The sequence below is a fragment of the Chelonoidis abingdonii genome, chromosome 7 (genome assembly GCF_003597395.2).
Source record: "Chelonoidis abingdonii isolate Lonesome George chromosome 7, CheloAbing_2.0, whole genome shotgun sequence".
Taxonomy (NCBI): domain Eukaryota; kingdom Metazoa; phylum Chordata; order Testudines; family Testudinidae; genus Chelonoidis; species Chelonoidis abingdonii.
The window spans coordinates 101,868,624-101,891,122 of NC_133775.1; the positions used below are offsets into that span (position 1 = coordinate 101,868,624).

General features: G+C 43.5%; 1 protein-coding gene across 3 annotated transcripts in view; it reads right to left on the reverse strand.

Moving 5' to 3' along the window:
* Positions 1–427: 427 nt before the first annotated feature.
* The window catches only part of KLHL3 (kelch like family member 3), a 64,159-nt gene continuing 42,087 nt past the window's right edge, over positions 428–22,499 (reverse strand). For 2 of the 3 annotated variants that reach the window (XM_032780548.2, XM_032780547.2), the window contains 8 exons: positions 21,701–21,850; positions 15,583–15,700; positions 14,693–14,890; positions 12,509–12,610; positions 8,683–8,811; positions 4,805–4,945; positions 4,474–4,617; positions 428–4,159 (listed from right to left, as the gene is read on the reverse strand). In XM_032780548.2, coding sequence (XP_032636439.1) covers positions 4,131–4,159; positions 4,474–4,617; positions 4,805–4,945; positions 8,683–8,811; positions 12,509–12,610; positions 14,693–14,890; positions 15,583–15,700; positions 21,701–21,850 — 1,011 coding nt within the window. In that variant the 3' untranslated portion in view covers positions 428–4,130. The remainder of the gene's footprint in view (positions 4,160–4,473; positions 4,618–4,804; positions 4,946–8,682; positions 8,812–12,508; positions 12,611–14,692; positions 14,891–15,582; positions 15,701–21,700; positions 21,851–22,499) is intronic. The other variant, XR_004373741.2, reaches the window with a different exon arrangement.

Below are 22,499 nucleotides of genomic sequence, written 5' to 3' on the forward strand. Positions count from 1 at the left end.
CACCACTGACCTAGCGGTGTCACATCAGGGGTTAGGATGGCTTAACTACATTCCTCAGGGGTATGAATTTCACACACCCCGGAGCAACACAGCTAGGTCAACCTAAGTTTTAGGTGTAGACTGGGACTAAGGCCCCGACCTGCAAAGGGATCAGGGCTCAGCTTAGAAAGAAATATAAAGGGCCTTGCAAAACCTCCTGCAGTTATCAGATTTGCTTTCATAATTAGTTTTGGGCTCAAACACATCTCCCTACATTACAACCCAACCACCTGCTGCATTCAGTTCATAGGAAAGAGACTGAAAATGAAACTGACTAGAACTTGTCTTCTTGTCTGAGCTGAGTGAACAGCAAAGATTAAATCCACAGCAGAAAAGAGGAAAGTTGAATTAGCCATTTAAAATTCTTTTTTTTTTTTTTTTTAAAAAAAAAACCCCTAATGGTCTACAATGTTGTTCTTAGCAATTGAAGTAATGAAATCATTTTAAATTCATAATGTTGAACCCAGCGGTATCCTTTTAATGTGTTAGAATTAACACGAGAGCAAAGAGAATTTATCCCACCTTAGTTACAACGCTGACATTTTTGTGCAGAAAATGTTCAAATTCACACCCACATCACAGCTGGCAAGAACTGCATTAGAGTAAGAATTTGATACAGAATGGAACATAACGTCAAAGACAATAAAAAGTAATCCAAAAGTTCTTAAAAATTATCTTATAAAAATATTTACATTAAAATTTGTTAGCTCTAAAGCTACATTTTTAGTCCTAAAAAGGCAATATTTGAAACAATCTGGCTCAGGTGCTCAGAATTAATACAAACAGACCACACATCCAGTAAGACAACTTCAAAAGCATTTTAGGGGATATTACAAGTGGCTTGTCATGTGTTACAGATGTTAATATTGCATAGCTGAAAAACGAGGTCACTTGACTTGCATAACGCTGCAACGTTAGAGAAGGAAGGAAAGAAGCATCATTTCCTATTGATAAGAAACAGCTTTGGAGACGAAAACACAATTAGTGATCCCTGACCAACTATCAAGGTCCTAGCCATGTCCAGTATGCACACGGGGCTAGTGGTTTTCCTTAGGCCACGTGTATGTGTAAATGCCATTTTAGAATAGCAATAAGACACCAAAACCCACTGTCCCAAAAGATGAGTGCACCAATTCTGTAGTTAAAGAGACTAACCTTTCATCTTGTGCATTATAACCCCATGTGAGATGTCCTAGAACTACTCAAAAACACCCTGTCATGGGCTATGGAATTAATTTAAGAATTACTTCATCTTATGTAGTATTGGACAGACTACCCAGAGCTGAAGTGTAATGGCTGGTGAGTAGCTATTTAGGGATGAATGCTGGTGGTTCGGTGAGATATGACAGGATCTCATTTGTCAGGGGTGAGGATGCCTCTTAGGGCCCAAGCCGAAGCCTGCTGAACAACTCCCATCAATTTCAACGGCCTTTACATCAGACTCCTGGCGAGCAAGTTATGGAGCCAACACAATAGTAAAGCATCAGCTGGCAGAGCCATTATTTTTACTAATTTCACTAACTTCGTTCAGATATACAGATTGTGGAGCATGGAGTGAGGGGTGGAGGAGGGTTTATGGGAGGCTCTGCTTGCTTGACTTATTTCCAGAACCCCCTCACCCGACCCACAACCCCCCAGCTGCCAATATCAATATCGTATGCAGCGTAGTTGTAGTGGTTGGGAAGATGTGCTAATTACTCATGCTAAACAATCTGTTCCACCTTGCTGATAGTTCTGACACACCGAGTACCTTTCCCAGAGCTGAAGAGCTGTGAGGCTCAAAAGCTTCTCTCTCCCACCAACAGAAGCTGGTCCAATAAATGGTATTACCTCACCCACCTTGTGTCTCTAATATCAATACTGTCATTCCAGTGGGCCGTTCACTTTTCGCTTTACAACACAGAATGAGTGGATGCTACTGAACATTCCCTAGAGAGGATCAAATGCACCGCTCAGATGCCTGCGCAGTGCTCCCACTGAAGTCAATGGGGCTGAGCCACAGGCATCCAGGTTAAAGGGACACTATCATTGTACATTTTTAAAGTCTACTTGGGCTCATCTACATGGAGACTTATTGCACAAGAAGACAGGGCATAAATCTACAGTGCACTAGCCTGCTGGGCATATGGACCCTGCTCCCATGCACTAGAAGTTCCTTAGTGCACTTTGTTGTCACAGCTAGTTAGCGCATGGCAAACTAATGCAGTGTAGATTTATATTCCAGTTTGCCATGCAGACAAGCCCTGCATTTTAAAATACTCCCCTTCCTGATCAATCTCCCTTTAAATCAGCACATTGTGACTTACTTTTATATTCTTTAAAAACCATTTTAAACGGTTTTTCTACTCCCATGTCGATGTTTCTAAGAGCAAGGGAGATACTGAAGGCTTGTCTACATGGGAAAACTGACCAGCAGAATTATAGTGGTATAAATATTCCAACATAGCTTTAGTGGTATAACTCCTAAAGAGAATACTGTAATGCAAGTAACTTCTTCAGTAAGCTTAAACTGCCTCCGAAGCCATAGAAGATACACTAGAAAAAGTCACTTATTCTGGAATACAGTCAGTGGGTGGGTAATGTGCAGGAGGTGAGACTAGATGATCACGATGGTTCCTTCTGACCTTCAAGTCTCTGAGTCTACTTTGGGAGCTATACCGTTATAGCTATGCCAGAATAACAATACTGTTGTAATTTTGCAGGTCTGTTTCCCTGTATAGGAAAGCTCTGACTGGCTCTAAGGGAAAACAGTGAAGCTGACTATCAAAAGTCCTGTAAAATGCACAAAGTTATGTGAGATTGGGGGAGGAACCTCAGAGGAAACCTTTTATTCCCCCCTCCCTGCCCCCCAAACATCTTTCAGGACCCTTTAGTGTTACCTTTAACTACAGCAAATACCCAGAAGTGTGTCATGACTCCCAGCAGCATACTGGGAATCAGACATACAATTTGCAAGCTGACTCCATCCTTTCAAAGGGAAAACAAACTAGCAGGATTTTGGTACAAGTGAGTATTAAAGTCACAGCAGAGCCCGGATTTCACTGTTTAAAATCCCTTTTTGGAAGGATCTTATAAAGGCTCCTGCTAACTACTTGGTATGAATGGAAGAAAGTATTTAACACAGAAGACACTTTAAAAACTAGAACAATGACACTGAAGAATACGATTTCCCTCTTCTGGAAGTGTTAAGACACTGTAGGCATTTTATCTTGGTCTTTAATCACTTCTTGGAGGGCAGGGAGGATTATTTGGCTGGATACAGGTGAGACGTGTCAATGACTCAGACACGCCCTTATGTTTCAATGCTCTGTTCCCAAATGGCCTTGAAACACAGGACACAGGGGTATGACTTTCTTCCTCGATTTTTAGTTCAAACAGTACATGTTTTATGGGAGCAATAAGCCCCTCCAGAGCAGCATGTTTCTGTGGGATTAACAACCTTTGGGTGGCAGGGTATTCACCTTTCTCTGGGCAAGCCACTGCCCAGCACATCCTATCCTGTATATAAAAGCAGCTGTGTGACTAGCAAAACAATCATCCAATGTACATCTCCAATCATATCATAAGTGCGCTAGGGACACATACAGTTGTCCAGTGACATATATACATGTGACTGAGACAGTGTCAAACACAAGCCAGCACTCTGGTCCAGTATATTTCTGATGATTGGTGGTTAGAAGATTCCACTGTCAGTAGTAAGTTCCAGGAGCAGTGAGTAAATAGCTTAACTCAAAGTGTGTACAAAGTATCAGTAGTGAAGACATTCAGTATATTGGTTTTTACTCACATGCCCTACAGTAGCATTTTGTTCCACACATGAAATTCAGTCTCTCCGGTATCAGTTTAAGCACAATGTTTATCCCAGGAAAACGGCTGTTCAGAGAGAATTGATTGCACCAAGAACAACAAGCAACACCTTGGAATTGGCACATTGCTGAACTATTCACGGAAGGGGAAGTTCTTAATGCAGCACCTGCCACACTAGGAGTTCAACAGCAATAAGTTGGATTAAATCATGTGTTGGGCATGTCCTCGAGAACACCCACTGAGATTCACCTCATTGCTGCTCCCTGCATTAGCTGGAGTAGGTGTCACAATGGTTTATGAATCACAGCCACACCTATTGAGAGAACAGACAAACAGACCTCACGTAAGCTTTGGCACAACTGCTGGGTTGTGCTGCAACAAGCACATGCTGCAAAGCCCAAGACCATCAGCTAGGGGAGGCAAAGAAAGTCAGCATCCCCAATCCTGTGAAGAGATCCTCTCCAATGGAAGCCCTGTAGGGCATCAAATGTAAAAACCAAGCAGCCAGAAGGCACAGTCCTCAGGTTAAGGAATAGACATTCCTTGACCTGGTAGGGGCAATTGGGCACATATGTGGGAGCTGGCACGTCCTGAGTTCTGTTCTCACCTCTTCCCCTGACTATTTACCTGCATAACTTCTTCCAGTGCTCATATTCGTTGGCAGTAATGTCCATTTATCAGTGACAGGATTATAATACTCTACAGAGGCCAAATTGCAAGAACCATCATCTCCTCCAACCACATAGAGTAGTCCATTTACAGCACACACACCTACGAATAAAACAGACACACTGTTAAACTCTAGATACTATATTCTACTACACCCCCCACCTTTTCTTCATTACAGGAGCTTGTACATCCAAAGTCTTGCATTTTAACAGTGTTCACGCAGTACCATTATACACTCCATGACTGAAGAAACAAATGAAGATACAGATAGAACACAAACAGTGGTTACCTGCATTTCTTCTACACATGTTCATGTCTGCAACTTGTTTCCAGGTATTTGTTCCTGGATCATAAACCTCCACACTCTTCCTCACCAAGGGACCATCGTGCCCTCCAGTAGCATACAGCTGTCCACTGAGAACACCGACGCCTGCCAAGCAGAGAACAGGATTAGCCAGATCCAGACAGGACAGACATTTCACATCCTTAGCACCGCAAACTTAATAGGGCTGTCTAGTGTGCTGGGTTAGTCGTGTCCATAATGCGGATCACGCGCTGAGAAAGAGCGCAAGAAGGTGTCTGTCTCCTGGACACCTCCCTTCCCATTCGTGATTGTGGAACAGCATGACTGCAGCCACAACAGTTCTATATACGAGCAGTCACGGTGGGAAGGTATTTACTGCATATTTAACTCTCTCCCTCATGTGCATTTGCCTTTTTGAAATGCAGGTTAACCACATGGTCTATTTTTTGCTCTTCATTTCTTCCCCTCTCCCCCCAGCTGTTCTGTTCCCCTAGCTACTCTGTCTGCTGGTTTCCTCCACCTCCTTTGCACAGACCCTTCTATACTTGGCTCCCTTCTCTCTCTTCCTCTGGTCATGATGCCCCAGCTACTGAAACCTCTTCTCTCCCTCCTCTTCCTCCTGTGCATACTGCCTGGATGCTTCATTCTCTTCTCCCCTGAACCAGAGCCAGCGTGTTGTGTAAGGGGCCCCCTGAAAATATTCCCAATGGGCTAGCATTGCCTCTGCCCTGGCTGGTGATTTGGTGGCTCCAGTCCAGCTCATGCCTCCTCTTTTAACCTGAACATAGCTGCAGCTGCCCTGAATAGAGACAACTAAGCTGGCTCCTCCTTGTCCGCCACTGCGTTCGCAGGCCCTCAGGCCTTGACCCTGTAAAGGAAGCAGGTGAGCTGGCATCATGTGATATGCACTGTACCACTGGCCACAGACTGAGGCTGGAAGCCACTGTTTTAGGTGGCTTTGACAATCCATGTGAATTAGCACATCCAGGAACTTACTCTCAGCAGCAGTGTCAAAACCAGTCAAAAGGAACCAGCCAGAATGTTAATAAAACAAAGACGGATCCGAAATGCACTAACCAGGGGCTCCACCCCCCATGCCCTAGAGGTCAACACATTCAGGTTGTTTGGGGCAAGGGAAGGAGTTCTAAAGTCAAATGTCCCCCAGGGAGCTCCCTGCTAGCCAAACCCTCTTTTTAAGCCAAGCAGGCCCCTGCTCAGGTGCCTCCAGTGATTAGCAACTGTAGTACAGTGACATGGGGAGAGGAGTGGTTTTAGGCAAGCAGGTCTCATGGTATAACAAATCAAAACATCACCGTCTTAATGCACTGAAAACCAATCAGCAGCAAGTTCAGATTCTAGAGCAGGGCTGTAACATGCCACTCTGCCAGCAGCAGTTTCCAATGGAACTAAGCTGCAGCCCCCACCTTAAACAAGGGGCCCGCTGGTTTTTATTGTGTTCTTGTATTTCACCCTTAACTTGCTCAGTTAGGTGCCTGACCCATATCCCAGAGATGTCAATGGGACTACACTGGCTATTGCACTAGATTTAGGATGTGCTGCAGTAACTGATGGGAAAAAAAGCTAACAGCAGGAGAGAAATTAACCAGACTGAACGTGAGTAACAAAAGGCAGAAACAACCACCTCTACAGAGGTGGTAGCTATGCTGTCCCTGACCTACCAAGATCATTTCCATCCTATCGGACCTCAGTTGTAGCCAAGTGGGCCTCATTCACATGTATGCCCCAATCCCTACTGCACACCGGGGATAGTTTGGACCACTGCCAGCTGAGTCAAAAGAAAGCAAGACAGATGTCAGCAGCCAAACAAAACTGCCCTAGCCCATGGCAACTCTCTGTTACATACTGTATTTAACTTTTGCTCGCCGGAGAAACAAACCTATCAGCAATATTAGGCCAAATTCCAGGTTTAGGGGAATAACTCTGGATTTGGCCCCGTGTGTGTGTTCTGATATTGTGATTATTGGGAGAGAGAGTGGGAAATGGGCAGAATCGTAACTAATGAGAAAACATGTGTTACACTTGGGAATAATCACATTGGAATTGCAACACTTTCTGAATCATTTTTTAGATATTAACTGCAACCAAATGTTAAAGAAGCTGGTTAGATTATTAGACGAAAAATAAATTTAGACATGTCCCATCCAGCTAAAAATTTGCATTGCCTGTACGCTTCCATCTACATCAATGCAGGGTATGTCAGATCCAGAGAGAGGACATCCCTTCCAGGAATGAATGGGATTCTTTACTGTTGACCTCGTACACAGAAAGAGGCCTGCCGATGCACTGCCAGAATACATGTATTTTTTAGTCTGTACAGGGCCTGAAGCTAGCAATCCAAATTAAACTGCAACTATCCGGTATACAGGAGTACTTGTTTCCCAAAGAACACTAGATGGCAGCATTGAGTCAATGATGCTGGAGGCACTGAATGTTGTTTTATTTATTGGAGTAGTGTTATACTGATAGAGCAATAAAAAGTGACTAAGTAGTGAATTCCATTACTGGCATTTTCCCCTGAGAAGAGGAAAATTCACTGCCTGTTTTGGTAACTGCTGTAATTTGCTGCACCTCATATGCAGTTGAGGAAAAGAAAATGAACAACAGTATTCGACAGGAAATTGAGAGCATGTTCAGAATATTAGAGACTGTATTCCTTCCTCTGCATTTCCTATTAGAAGTACGTGTAAAGCAAGATTCCCAGCATAGTCAGTTTAATAAGGAAACTTCACCAAAAGCAGAGATTCATTATAACCAGAATTGCTATACAAGGAACATCAACTGCACGTTGCCATGGACTGACAGCGTGGGATATTCATTCTATTTCCTTGTAAGGTTCAATGGCCCTGCATAGAGGTGTAAAGTTCTTTTGCTGACTCCCCCTGATGTCAGACCAGGCGGGCCCCATTCACTATAACCAAGGAGCATTAAAGGGTTGGCATATCAGAGACAGAGGTAATTAGAGGCGGGGCAGAGAGAGGTCCTACAGAGAAGAGTGCTACAACCAGTCAAGGAGAAAATTCTTACTGAGGCTTATGCACTGTTATTTCAGCTAGTAATAAAGGCACGCCCCTAGGAAAGCATTGATTTGGGGCCCTAGTCAGTGTGTATTTCCAGTGCTAGGAGCAGGGTGGGAACTGCACCTTATTAAACACAATTTCACTATGTTCACATGCAGCAAAAGTGAGTTTCCACTGCACGTGTTACATCATAATGATAAAACTTCTATAGCATCTTTCATCCAGGGATACAAATTACTTACGCACTGTGGGTATTATCATCCCCATTCCAACAGACTAGGAAAAGGCACTGAGAAATTTAGTAACAGTCAAAAATGGAAACAAATCCCTTGTTCCTTGTCTTCTACAATCCTCTGGCCTGTCCACTCATTAAAAACTGGGTCGAAATGGAGCACTCGTTAAGCTGGAATAAATTGCTTTAACTTGGTTTTTAGGTCACTCGCTGCAGGTGAATTTTGATCTATGAACACCTACTATACACTGATGTATGGAAATCAAGAGGAAGCCCACAGGACAAGAAATGAAGTGGTGGAAGGTGCAAGTGACGGTGTAGTCAGAGCCTGGCTTTCTGGTCCCAGGATGAGTTTGCAGGGCTGGCAATTAGAAAAGCTGTCTTTTTACCATACGGACAAGGCAAGTTTGATATGGAAGCTACTCAGAAACAATAGACCTGATGCCATTTCTCAGAGTCAGAACTAGCAGCCCAAGAACACACCTTCACTTCCTCACCATGCAGTGACCGGGAATAAAAGCCAGACGTATGTGAATTAAATGCTTCCGAGAAGCAGGGAACAGATTTATTTAAAGGTGTCTCAGAATCGATACCTGCACCGCTGCGCCGAGTGCTCATATCAGCAACGTAGGTCCATTCGTTTGTAGCCGGATTATACTGCTCTACGGTACTAAGGCACTGACGTGACGCTCCATCATAACCCCCCACAGCATATAGCTTACCTGCAAGAAACACACATGGCACAGACTAATCAGAAAGAAATGAGTGCATTCCATATCCAAGGAGGATAATAGGGTACATCATCAATCACTTGTAGACTACCCTAAGTTTGTAGACAAGCCAGTTGAGACTGGGGTGCCATTGGATAGGTCTCTTGGGCGGGGGGGAGGGGGGGGCACTCTAATACACAAAGTAGAGCATATTTACCAGGGATGCAGGAGCATGGGATCCCAGAAGGCCGGAGTTCTAATCTAGTTCTACCAAGTGATTCAGAGGTAGTGTGAAAACACAATCAGACCCTCAGCTCTACTAACACCCCTTCATGATGTGTAAGGGACTCTAAACTGCTGCAGCTGATACCCCCAGGAACCCAGGAGAAAGTGTCCATTTAAAGAAGGTTTTCACCTGCTTTAACCTTACATGCTCCCATTCAGTTGCTAGATTTTCTGTCTGTTCCGTACATTATGCTCCCTTATATTCACTTAGCCAAATACAGAGGTGATGCGTAAAGGCAATGTACTGCAAGCTACATATTAGTAAGTGGGCATGAATCTAAATGATTCAGAGGGAGACCAAGCTAGTGTAACATACAGAACTATGTGGAAGTGTCACCTATTTAGGACACTATCACAACCATGAATTTGGCTAATTATGTTGCCTTGGGAACAACATTCCAATTTCACGGCTTTCATAAAATGGAGCTAATATTCACCTCACAGTGGTCTTACGTAGGAGTTCAATTACATTCACCTCAATAGCACCTTCCAGTTTGAAAAAACAGTGCAATATTTAAGATGCCATGAAAGCGATAAACACGGAATAACCTACTCTACCGCAACAGGCTATGGTTAAGAAACACAATCTCTATTTTGAAGAATCCTCGCCAGTCGAAAGTGAGCTGATGATGTAACTGCAGCTCAAGGCTGTCTGCTCCTTTGGACTGAACGTATAGCATCATGTTTTGTTGACGCATGCCAGGGGCCACGTGTATGATTGGGACCCGCAACAAACAAATAAAAAGACAGGCATCTAGCGAGGCTGCATCCCAGAGCAGCATTGTAAACAAAATAATAATTAAACTCTACCCTCAGTTTTTGCCCAAAACCCTCCTGAGGTGAACAGGATTACAGTACTTACATTTTGTGAGGTACAACATGGCCCTAAATGGGTCGCTCACCCCTTTGCTCTGTGACCCTCCCGCTATCCATTTTTACAATCACTCTGGTCTTTTCCACCATCTTCTTTCCCTAATGACTTTACAACTCTAAGAGGCTGCAGGTTATTTTCCTTCTCATAGCGTTATCACACACAGCGGGGTCCCAACCACAGACCCTTACACACACAGCACCACTGACTATGTGACAACATACATGAGTAACTGCTGACTCAGGCAAGGGAGAGGTTCACAAGAACCAGAACCAGCACCAGTCTTTTGTTCCTTCTATCCTGTTTCATACTAAGGGACACTGGAAACCTGTGTCCTTTCAGAGGGTGACTCTGGTAGTGACTTTGTTGGTGGGGATTATTACATCTTTCCCAATGCTGCTCCTGGGTAGTATCATCAGTAGGTAACTGCTGGAGTCTGGGAATTTATGGGGATTTTTAAGAGTGTGCCACAGGTGCCGAGGGCTTATGAGAGTGAGTGTGAACTTTTGGCTAGTTTACTATACATCTCAATAAATAGATACTCTCTAATTTCACTTTAAACACCCTCCCATAAGCCTTGCCACCTTTCTCCAATTTGCCATGTAAAGCATTTAATTATCCTCTTTGTTTTAATCTCAGCAGTACAGGGTATTGAGCTCACCCATTACAGAGGGGCCCTGAAAAGCCCTTTGTACCAATTGAGTCTCAAATTAAGCACAACTGAAGTGTGGTGGGGCCCATGCACCAGTCCGAACCTCGCCTAATATGAACGCTAATAAGCCTGCCTGCACTCAGGTCCTGGAGGACATGCAGCCTCTCTTCCTACTGGTGAAGACTGGCTGAAGTCAAAGTCAGTCCCATCACACTTGACTGGCAAGATCAGTTTCTTACACTTCCATACGTGCACAGGTAGTTGTTACGGTCTCTTTAGACATTTCATACACTTATTTGTGCAGTTACATCAACCCAGCTGGTGTTTTAGGTTAACAAATCAAAGCAGGAAATAATTTGGTGCCGACTATGCTCTACCAAGGTAACATTTGTTGATCTGCATCAACTATTAGATATTGTCAATAACTGTAGGCACCGGGTCAATTTTCATCATATCCAGTTTCTGTTGCTAGAACTCTTGGGGTATTGCTGAACTCCAGGTAGTGTCTTAAGCCCTATATCAAATTTGTTATTAGCTCCTGCTGAATTTAAAAACTGTTCAACTCCAAGACACTTGGCTATTTTTGCTCCAGAGGGTCTACACATGCATTTGGTTTGCCTTGTTTAAAAGAAAAAGTTACCATAGTATTTCTTAAATCTCTGTTAAGCACTTGAACTGAGTATGACCCACTTTGGCTTTTCATAAGTATCAATGTTAACTAAGCACATCATAAACATATGACTATGCCAATAATCAAGGAAATTATTATTAAAATCCACAAGCAGTTTAGCGCCACTCTATCACTACTTGAAGAGAAACTGACTTCAGTTCCTCTCCTCTTCCGCCTCCCTTTTAAAAAAAAAAAAAAAAAAAAAAAAAGATCCAATCCATTCCTGTTTACTGGCCAAACCAGCCCATTTGCAATCCCAGGAACTGGAGATTGTGACATACTGGGGCTAACTCCACCAACCAATCACTACATACTGTACTAATGGGAGACAGCTACAACCCACTGCAATTAGGGCTACATAATAAAAACACTGCCACGAAGTTCCACAGAATGGAAAGAAATTCATATTCTAAAGCTACTGTTCCCCTGGATTCTAAGCAAGGTAAAATGAAATCAACCCACTTGGCACCAGATCTCAGGACTTTCATACTTACATGTTCATGCTGATGGCTGTTTCAACAAATGCCACTGCCCCTTATCTTTCCCTGCCCCATCTCTGAGCTGGCATGGTACTGAAATTTGTTACTGTGTATTCCCTATTGACGCACAACGCAGGATGGGAAATGCAACACGTGAGTCCGATGCACACAGCTGCAGAATCTTATGATTTTGTTGGCAGTGCGCCCCCCAACTAAGATGCCAGGATTTTAACTGCGCTTCAGCCTTCATTTTGGAGGCAGATTTTTAATTGTCGTCTTCTTGCGGTTGCCATTGTCTATCACGATGCTTGCTGATGACCACAACAGAAAACACCCTCACGATGCCTTGTTTCACGGACCAGAAATGTCTCAGATAACATTATTGTCCCAGCAAAAAACTAAGAATGCCCCAAGCAAAGCAGGAGAGGTGTCCAGCTGAGGTTGAGCCCAGCATCAGTATCAAGATCCCGTGCCATGTAGCATGGATGGCAAGACATGCAAAAGAGAGACTATTCAAAGCTGCAGCAATTTAGTCACATTTAAAAAAAATCATTACCAAAGAACAAACATCTAGAATGCAGCTTTTAAAAACTGGCCTGGCTTGTTCCTGTGCTCCTCTGGCAACAGGTTACCTCAGGGATTGTTTGGAGAACAGCTCCTCCCTTCACTGCAGGAACTCAGACTTTAACCACTTGTGTTTTCATTTTAAAAAGTAGCATTCAAGTGACTGAAATGGCTGCTAGTATTCTTACCCTCCACAACTCCAACTCCAACACTGCTTCTTCTTGTGTTCATGGGAGCCACAAAAAACCACTCATTGGTTTTATAGCTATAGGCTTCTACTGATGCCAGACCTAGTTAAAAAAGGGATACAGACGTTTTCTAATTAAAAAGATTAGCATTGTACTGTTCTCCCTCTTAGGAGATGCATCGCCCCTGTGACCTGGACTGAAGTTTCCCAAGGTTCTCAATTCCCTTCCCACCCCCATGGCAGTTGCGTGGCCATTTCCCTGCTAGGCAAGGAAAAGCAGGTTGGTGCTGGCCCATCAGTGCTGCTCCTTCTGCAGCCAGGAAGATTGCTATTGAGCCTTACCAGATGACTCCCTGTCCCAGGCCTGCGGCACTGCTAATGTGCTGGAATAAGAGACTGGATCTGGGGCCTAGATCCCGAGCTCTTCAGCTGGGACAGTCCAACAGCAAATGTCCTTTCAAGCAGCATTAAAATCAGTCCAATGCAAAGATTTTAAAAACTGCCCCTTTAAGCCATCAGAGGTTGGCTCATCACAAGTTTGTAAAGATAACTGGGAGCTTGTCTACACTGCAAAGTTATACCAGCACAAGCTAAGTGTGAACTGAAACCACTATGCTTACAATGGGATAACAGCCAGGCGGGTATTCTTATTCCGATACAAGAGTGCTGTGTTTTGGTTTGGCTTTTGTTACTTTGGCAATGGTTTAAAAAGCCTCTCTTATTCCGGAATAAGTGTCCACACAGAGAGTTCCACCAATATAACTATATTACAGTAACTATGCCAGTATAACTGGTAAAACTCGCCTGTGTAGCCAAGCCCTTCGGGAAGGGCAGTTAGTTTTGCATAAACACCCAAAATCTGGATGCTTATCTGAACTTTCTGAAGTGCACAGGTCTCAGAAATACAGCTGGAAATACAGCAAACGCCGTCTCCGGCAGTAACTTCAGCACTTTCCCTTCCAGTCCTGGGCAGAACCTGGAAGCACTGAAGTGTGCAAAACAGAAGGACAAGGAAGGGTGTGGGAGAAGTAACAAGCAAGTATTTCACCTTGACAAGTTCAGAGAAAGCTTTTGTTTAATCCAAACCAGTTCACCCATCTCCATTTAAAACAGCATAAAATTACGGCCAATCTGGGGTTTGAACTAGAGCTGGCCAAATACTTCAGAACATTTTTTGTATTAACGTTCATTCAAATTCTTAAATAAGGCTGCTCTGACTGCATTTGTGCTGCATTCTGTGATCACTTGGAACATACATGGAAAGTGAACAGTTTACCAGAAAGAACATTTGCCTAAAAAAAATTCTCTAGTATACACTAAAAAATAGTTACAGAAAGCTAATCAGGAGTATTTACACCAGAAAACTGATTCTAAGAGAGAAGTTTTAATCTAACCCAATCAGGAAAGAAATGACCTCTGGCAAAACCATATGACTTCTGGCAAAACCAAATTAACCAATACAGTTGAAAATTTCAGTATAAATGCAATTATTTTAATAGCTCACCTGCAAACTACAGCTCAAGAAATGTTTGCAGAGATCACAGTGGGCAGAATTTCAGAACAATTAAGGCATTCAAGAAAGAGGCAGAGTTTTTAGAAATGAACTACTTGCTCAGCTCTAGTTTGAACCATTCAAGCACAACAGTAAAGCGAATGTAACTATTATTTCATGGGCGGGGGGGAGGAGAAGAGACCCTGACAATAATACCAATACTTTCCAACAGTGAGCTGCCTCTGAAACAAGCACTTTAAAATATCTCCATCGTTTCCAATCCCATCTTCAATAACCAGATCTACTAGCAAATCAGGATTTTTGCTGCTTCTGTGGATGGTCACTTAAAAAAAATGAATGTCAGTGAATCACTTGCCTTGCAATAGCAAGATCCCTACAAAAAGCAAAGATGTTTGCTATGAAAACATTTCCTTTTAAAGTGTCTGATTCTTGTTGAATAAATTCTTACTTTCTAGAGGAAAAAAATAAGCACAAGACGTTAAAACATAATGCTAGAAACGTAGGTGTGGAGAACTGGTCGGAACTAACTGCTGTTTTCTATTGCGAGGAAATTTGCCGTTCAATGACAGCACTTTCAGTAGAGCTCTGCATTCCCTGCGAGGGACCTGGAGAACACAGAACTAGTACAATATCCATTTCATTTGGCTGCCTGGCTTTTGTACAGGAACCTACCAGTGCTTCCGTCAAATCCGCCCACAGCATACAGGAGTTCATTCAGCACCGCTGCTCCCAAAGTGCTTCGTCGTTCCTGCATGCTGGCAATTGACGTCCACTGATCCTTCACGCCATCATACATGTCTACAGTTCGCACTCTCAGAGAGCCGTTAAACCCCCCGACCGCATAAACGTTGCCTGCCATGAACACCACACCTGTTAGAAGGGGAGAGAGAGTTAAGTCTCTGAGTTAGGTTTAGAGATCAGACTGTAGCTACCGGTAGCTTGGAAAAGAGGTTTTGTTGGTATTTGTAACAGAGAAGGGATGAATAGGACATTTGCAAATGTTTAGCATTTACTTGCTCTATACGACCATCAGATCTGAATAAGAGAGAACGTGCAGATTGTAGGGAAAATAATGCACGTCACACATACACAGACAAACCAACCCAGGGGAAACTTGCTAATTCTGAGGTGGGTATGGGACTCAGCTAATTTCAAGGTGCCTCAGAGGGGAGAAAAGTATGGCTACGGAGGGCACTTCTGGATGCTGAATGGTAGGATCAGTCAGATCTCCAAGGAGGAACAAGTTTCAACCCAACCCCACCGTCTCTTTCAAACTGCAAGTCCAGTGAATGACCTCTGTTCCCAGCTCTTTACTGGAATGCCAGCAGGTGAAATTGGCTCCCACCGTGAAGCCAGGCCATAGGAGATGGGAGGAATAGCATAGAGAAAGTAGTGGGGAGTGAGATGTCTTTGTGCCCATTTGGGGGAGTGAAGCCTTCTCCTGGATCTTAGTGGGCAGCAGAGCTGTTGGTGGCTGGGAACAGAGAGGGGCTGAATACACTTTTCTCCCTAAAGGAATTTAGTGGGAAAATGATGAAGGCCACTGGACATGTTCCAATTACCTGCTCTGCATCTCCGGGACGGAAGCTCAGCTACCTGCTCCCACCGATCCTCCTCAAAATCGTAACACTCCACGCTCCGGATGGCTTTGGGCGCTTGCCCACCAACCACAATCATTACCTGGGAAGGAAAAAACAAGAGAAGGAAAACCCTTAGGTCAAGGACTGTTTACACAGCAGGCTGCATCCTGCAAAATAAAAACCGCTACCAGAGCCTAGTCAAAGTGAGCTATGTTGATGCCTGACGGGCTGTCTGTGCGGGGAGGAGGGGAGATTTTTCAAAGGCATAAAAGGGTTGGTCCCTTTGGGAATCTGCCCCTAGAGGACCTATACACCTGGGAGTACAGTTTATTACATACTGTTTAGGGGGGAAAACCTACAAGGAAAGCAGGCTTTTGTGCTTATGCTGACCTCAATATACATCAAAAGATTCCCCCTCTCACAAGCTGGTCTGCAAGCAGTTTTTTGGCTTGCATCAGGGTGTTCCAGCCCACCAATCATCATTCTTCAAGCAACCCAACTGGGTCAGCAGAACTTCAACGGCCCCAAAGACTGCCCAGAGTTCTTTGCATTCTCCCCCTCTGGCAGATGGGGTACGTCTCCCTTAAAAAATCTTGCTCTGTGGCCAATATCTATGGGGTTGCTGTACCCTTTTCTTCACTCTAATGCAATCCCTATGTTTTCAAATCCTCACTTACGGCTCTTGCTCAGAGGACGCAAAGCACCAACATGGTTCTTGAGGGACAGTTGGTGAGAGAGATGCTCTTTTAGCTGGATTGGATCTCTGGGATCAATACCCATACGACAGGTTAAATACCACAGTTAGTAGTATTGCAGAACTATCACTGAAATCAGCCTCTGTACCAGATGACTGGAAGGTAGCTAATGCAATGCCGATTTTTAGAAAGAGTTCCAGAGGAGATCCTGGCAATTACAGGCCAGCGAGCCAAGTGTCAGTGCCAGGCAAATTGACAGAATTATAGTAAAGAAGAGAATGATCAGACACACAGGTAAACAATTTGTGGTGGAAGAGTCAACGCAGCTTGTGTAGAAGGAAGTCATGCATCACTAATTTGTCTGAATTCTCTGAGAGTCAAGAAGCATTGGAATAAGGGTGATCGAGTCAATATAGTATATTTGGGTTTTCAGAGAGCCTTGACAAAGTCCCTCATCAAAGGCTCAAACTAAGTAACGACGAGATAGGAGGGAAGGTCCTCTCCTGGATCAGTAGCTGGTTGAAAGATGAGAGAAAGGGTATGAACAAAAAAAGGGGCAGTTTTCACAACGGACAGAGGTGAACAGCAGGGTCCCCCAAGGATCTATATGGAAACCTGCGCTGTTCAACATATTCATTAATGATCTGGAAAGGAGGTAAACAGAGACTGGCAAAGTTTGCAAACACAAAATTATTCAAAATAATTAAGTTCAAAGCAGATTGTGAAGAGTTAGAGATTTCACAAAACCGGATGACTGGGCAACAAAATGGTAGATGAAATTCAGCGTTGATAAGGGCAAAGTAATGGATATTGGAAAATCCCAACTATCCATATATAATGATGAGTTCTAAACTAACTGTTACAAAAGAATGATGTTGGAGTCACCATGGACAGTTCTGCTCAATGTGCAGCAGCAGTCAAAAAGGTTAATAGTTCCTAATATACTGTTAGGAAAGGTATTAAAAAAGACAAAATATCTTACTGCAACTGTATAAATCCATGATGCACCCACACCTTGAATACTAAGTCCAATTCTGGTCGTCCCATCTCAAAAAGGATATAGCGGAACTGGAAAACATTCAGAGAAGGACAACAAAGATGACCAATGGTATGGAACAGCTTCGATAAGATGACGGACTAAAGATTAGGCCTTTTCATTTTAGAAGAGAGACAACCAGGAGGATATGATAACGGTCTATAAAAATCATCATCATTATGTGAGGGAAAATGAATAGAGAAGTGTTATTTACCTTGTCACACAATACACTAACCAGGGGTCACCAAATTAAATTAATAGGCAGCAGGTTTAATACAAACAAGAGCAAGAACTTTTCCACACAACGAATCTGTGGAACTCATTGACATGGGATGTTGTGAAGGCCAAAAGTATAACTGGGTTCAAAAGAAGAACGGGATAAATTCACAGAATATAGGTCCACCAATGGTTATTAGCCAAGATAGTCAGTGACTCAACGCCATGCTTGGGGTAACCTTAAACTTCTGCCTACCAGAAGTCGGGAACGGAAGATGGATGGATCACACCATAACTACCCAGTTCTGTACATTTCCTTTGAAGCTTTGATATAGCCTATTGTCCAAGATAGACCATATGACCCAGTATGGCAGCTCTTACGTAATTAGGATTTCCCCATGGACTCTCCCTCAAACCTTTCTCACTGCAGCAGAAAAGTTGTAAAGAGACCTAGAGATTCAAGGAAATCTCCCATTCCCACCCTGCTAAGGAAAAGGAACCAAAGGGAATGGAAATTGTTGGCCTTTAAGGGAGGAAATACATATTTGAAAGCTAATCAGACATACTCCTGGCTAGACATCCTGTCTCCCAGGACTGTTGTAATAGAATTTTCTCAAATGACCTCTGAAGACTACTTTTTTCTAAGTTTATCCCCCATTTTGTAACGTAGACCCAGCCATGGCAGCCCTGCTTAATCCACCAGCCCATCACCTCATTTATTTATTTATCGTCCACGTGCCTTGTCACATTTACCTTTGTCATGCATAAACCAACGCAGCATCTCTAATCCCACTTCACACACCACAATGCACCAGTGCTCTAAGTGGAGAAGACCTCAATGTTGTTTCAGTGGCCAGAACACCACTTATTTGCTGTTTTCAGAGTTATGCTGACAAAAGCTGATGCTGATAAATAAGTGAAGCACTTCAGGTAGACCACCATAGAATCATTGAATATCAGGGTTGGAAGGGACCTCAGGAGGTCATCTAGTCCAACCCCCTGCTCAAAGCAGGACCAATTCCCAACTAAATCATCCCAGCCAGGGCTTTGTCAAGCCTGACCTTAAAAACCTCTAAGGAAGGAGATTCCACTACCTCCCTAGGTAACCCATTCCAGTGCTTCATCATGCTGGTGGTGATAAATAAGTGATAAATAACTTCAGGTGGACCACTCCCCCAGAAAGCACCATGTCTGTATAAGGGATTAGATTATTACAGGGAATCTCAAACTTCATTGCACTGAGATCCTGTTCTGACACCAAAAATTACTACACAATCCCAGGAGTGGGGACTGAAGCCTGAGCCCCACGGCCCAGGATGGGGGGCCAAAGCCCAAGCCCAACCACCCTTTGCAGGGGGGAGGGAGCAAAACTGAAGCTCCAGGGCTTCAGCCCCAGCAGGGGGCCTGCAACCTAAGCCCTGCCACCCAGGGCGGAAGGCCTCAGGATTCGGCCCCAGGATGGTGGGGCTCAGGCTTCAGCTTTGGCCCTGGGCCTCAGTAAGCCTGAGCCAGCCCTGGCAACCACACTAAAATGAGGTCATGACTCACTTTGAGGTCCTGACCCACAGTTTGAGAACCATTGGATTATTAGGTCTGTCTGTGGATTGCAGAGAGGGATCCTTGTCAGTCTCCTAAGGTCTCTGGTGCAACATGTGCACTGATACAAATCTAGTTCATTTTAAGTCTAAATTGCGTAGATCTTAGTAAACTTTATATTGATCAACGGGGGCGGAAAAAAAGAATTAAATCCCAGTGCATTTTCTGAAGGCCCCAATATACACATTTCATACATGTGACTGTTGTGTTTGGGAACAGAGGAACATTCCCAATGAGAGCTCAGCAGCTGGTTACTATGGGCAGCCACCAAGCGGCAGCGGAACCCAGGCAGATTTTTGAAACAGTCACTGGCTCCTTCACTGAGAAAGCAGTTTGATTTGTGCATTGCTCTGAATACATTGCTTTTATTCTCCCCAGCTATTGAGAGCGAGATTTATTCATCTTATCACAGCACAGCAGGAGCAAGCATTACACAAGACAACGGTATTTTAAGAAGGAACAGAAACAGCGTGCTGGCGGACAAAATAAAACCCTGATCTCTTGTTTTTAAGAAAAAACTATGTAGCCTAGTATGTAAAGGTCCTGAGTTCAAGTCCCAGAGGGTTGGGATGGAATGGGATGGTTAGATAACAGTCTAGAAGTATTTACTGGGCATAAAAAACAAGGAAAGAGACCTCTGTATAACTGTTTAAATATAGAAGCAATACCATGAAATTGAGGTGACAAGGTAAAAAGTTATCAGGAAACATTTCCTAACAAGGATGACCTACTAATTGTGGACTAGACTCCCAAGGAAAAAAGGGTGGAAAGCCATGGAACTTTAGACATTTAAAACAAGGAGTTGACAAAGCAGTGGAGATTATACAGCAGGAAACAATCCCACATTGGTAGGGGCAATAGACAAGACCATATAGTTTCTCAATGAGGAAGGTCCAGCAGGATCACAACCTCCCTCTACAGCTAGGTGGAAGGCAGAGGTGGGGGGCCCGCCTAGCAGGTTTTTCTTTCGTACTTTTAGGTTATGGTATAGAAAACATTGAGAACCTCTGAACTTGTTGACCTCAAATCTTTTCCACCTCTCGTTTCTACAGTTCTATGATTCAGGCGCATGGTCTGTAAAGGACAGAGACACATTCATCGTGACAACCCAAAAGGTAGATTCTGTAGATTAATTCCTATTAAGAACCACAATATGTAGGCAAATAGAATGCGCACACTATAGAACTGCAAATTAACAGTATCCACAATCCAGCAAATCAGTATCTGAATACTACCTCCTGAGATAAAACTGGTACACAGTCTCACGAAATCCAGCTTCCTATGGTTTATATCTGGAGGAATATGCACGTGATTTGACATCTTAGTCTGAAATTCTCATTAATAACTTCAGTTTTCTGCGCAAGCCGCCTGTATACTTTCGGAATGGGGTAGCGTTTTTCCTTCTCCATCTTTTTCTTACTAATGAACATGGATGCAGAGCAGCGCACAGCTCCCATATGAATACAGGGAATCAGTATTTTTTTTTTGTGCCGCATCTATTTTTAGTCGCTGCTCAGAATCTGCTATGAGACAGTTTTCAGATAAGGTTCTTTGTTTTTTTGCTATATCAGGCTCTGCCTCCAACATGCAGAGGAACTAATGAGAGCTAAAAGCACCATAGCCCTCTCCAACTGCACAATATCCATGCTGTTTCACTCAGCAGAAATCTCAGCCAACACTCTGAGCACTGTAAAACCCTGCCTATCCCATGGACCAGTGGTTCTCAATTATAGTCCCAAGGCCACCAGTAGCACCCCAACACTTCTGGTAGTCTAGAATGAAATATTTTGAGAACCAAACAGTGGGAAATTGGAACATAGGAACTGCCATATTGGATCAAACCAGTCTACTCCAGTATCATGCACCTGATACTACAGAGAGTACTGCAGGAAGGTGCAATAAAACCCTGTAGTAGACCACTATGGAATTACTCGCCCATAAAGGAAGTACCTTCATAACCCTCCTCATCTAGTGACTGGCTCATGCTCCAATGCAGAAGGTTTTCTAGCTCTCTTAGTTAGCCTAATGGAACTGCTGCTGTTCTCATTACGCATATGAGTGTCGAACCCTATTTTTAAATGGTCATTTCAACTAGTTTCCCTCCTACTGAAATTGGGCTCACTGGTCTGCAATTCCCAGGATAAATGCTAGCACTATTTCTGAAGACAGGTAGAATATTTGCTATCCTCCAGGCTTCCAGGATAGTAGCCAATTTTAAGGAGACTGCGAGGCAGATTCTTGTCCCTGTTCTGCTCAGGCAACACAAAAAGGATCGGAGACTAGCCATCCATCCTCTGCTGGGCATTCCCTTGGCATGGGGAAATCTCCAGTACCTGTGCCATTGTCAGGCTGACTTCAGTAGGCTTTGAGTCAGGCCCTATCAGAACCACTGAAACGCAACAGAATTAGAAATCAATTTAATGAAATCTTGTAAGAGAACAAGCTCTAGCCATTTAAAGGTGAATGATGCCTCTAATGATGCAATATCAAAACCAATTTAAAAAGACCTACATTTTCCCTCCTAAGTTTCTCTACTCTGGAAGAGAATTTAACTTACCTTTGGCAGGCTAACTGGAGTCCTTGGTTTTGTTCTAGGGTTCTTTATCAATTGCCTTTGATCCAGAGGAAGCAAATGATATTTCATGGCCTCAATAAGGAAGTCTTTACATGTGTTGTTATTCTTGATTAAAGCTTCTTCTTCAACTGTCTGGGAATGCCAATAAAGATTATTTGAATGGATATATTTCACTAGAGAGTTTTCAGTGCAAATATAGGAAACAGATTGGGATTTTTTGTAAAAAGTACCGCACTGAGAAAGATAGAATAGCAGCAACATTAATGGGCAGAATTCTGAGTCTTCGGTAAGGACCGCTACGACACACAATATTCACTTCCAAGTTCACTCTCTTTCTCACCACATCTTTAAAGATCTGTTTATGCAACTATCTGTTCTGAAGTCATAACTACATCCAAACAGTGAGGGCTCCCTTCATCCTCATATTGGAAACTAAATCCTTTCTGCAGAAAGGCACTGATTTTCCTGAAAGGACAGGAATCACTTTGCACCCAGTTCAAACACAAAGATTGGCATTTTACACCAATAGTGCAGCTTCTGGCTGGGGAGGGTGGAGTCCTGCACCCTGACCAATCAATCACTCACATCGCACCCAAGCAGCTGAGCTGTATACAGAAGGAGGCTTGGGGAATGTTGGGGGTGAGGAGACTTTCGGCTTTTGACATAAAACCGGTTAACACAAAGCAACTACAACTTGCATTACTGTTGCCCCTTCTCCCAACACCTGTGTCTGTTCTGAACCCAGCCCTCCCTCTCTGCCAAGCAGTAGCTGACTTCTAGG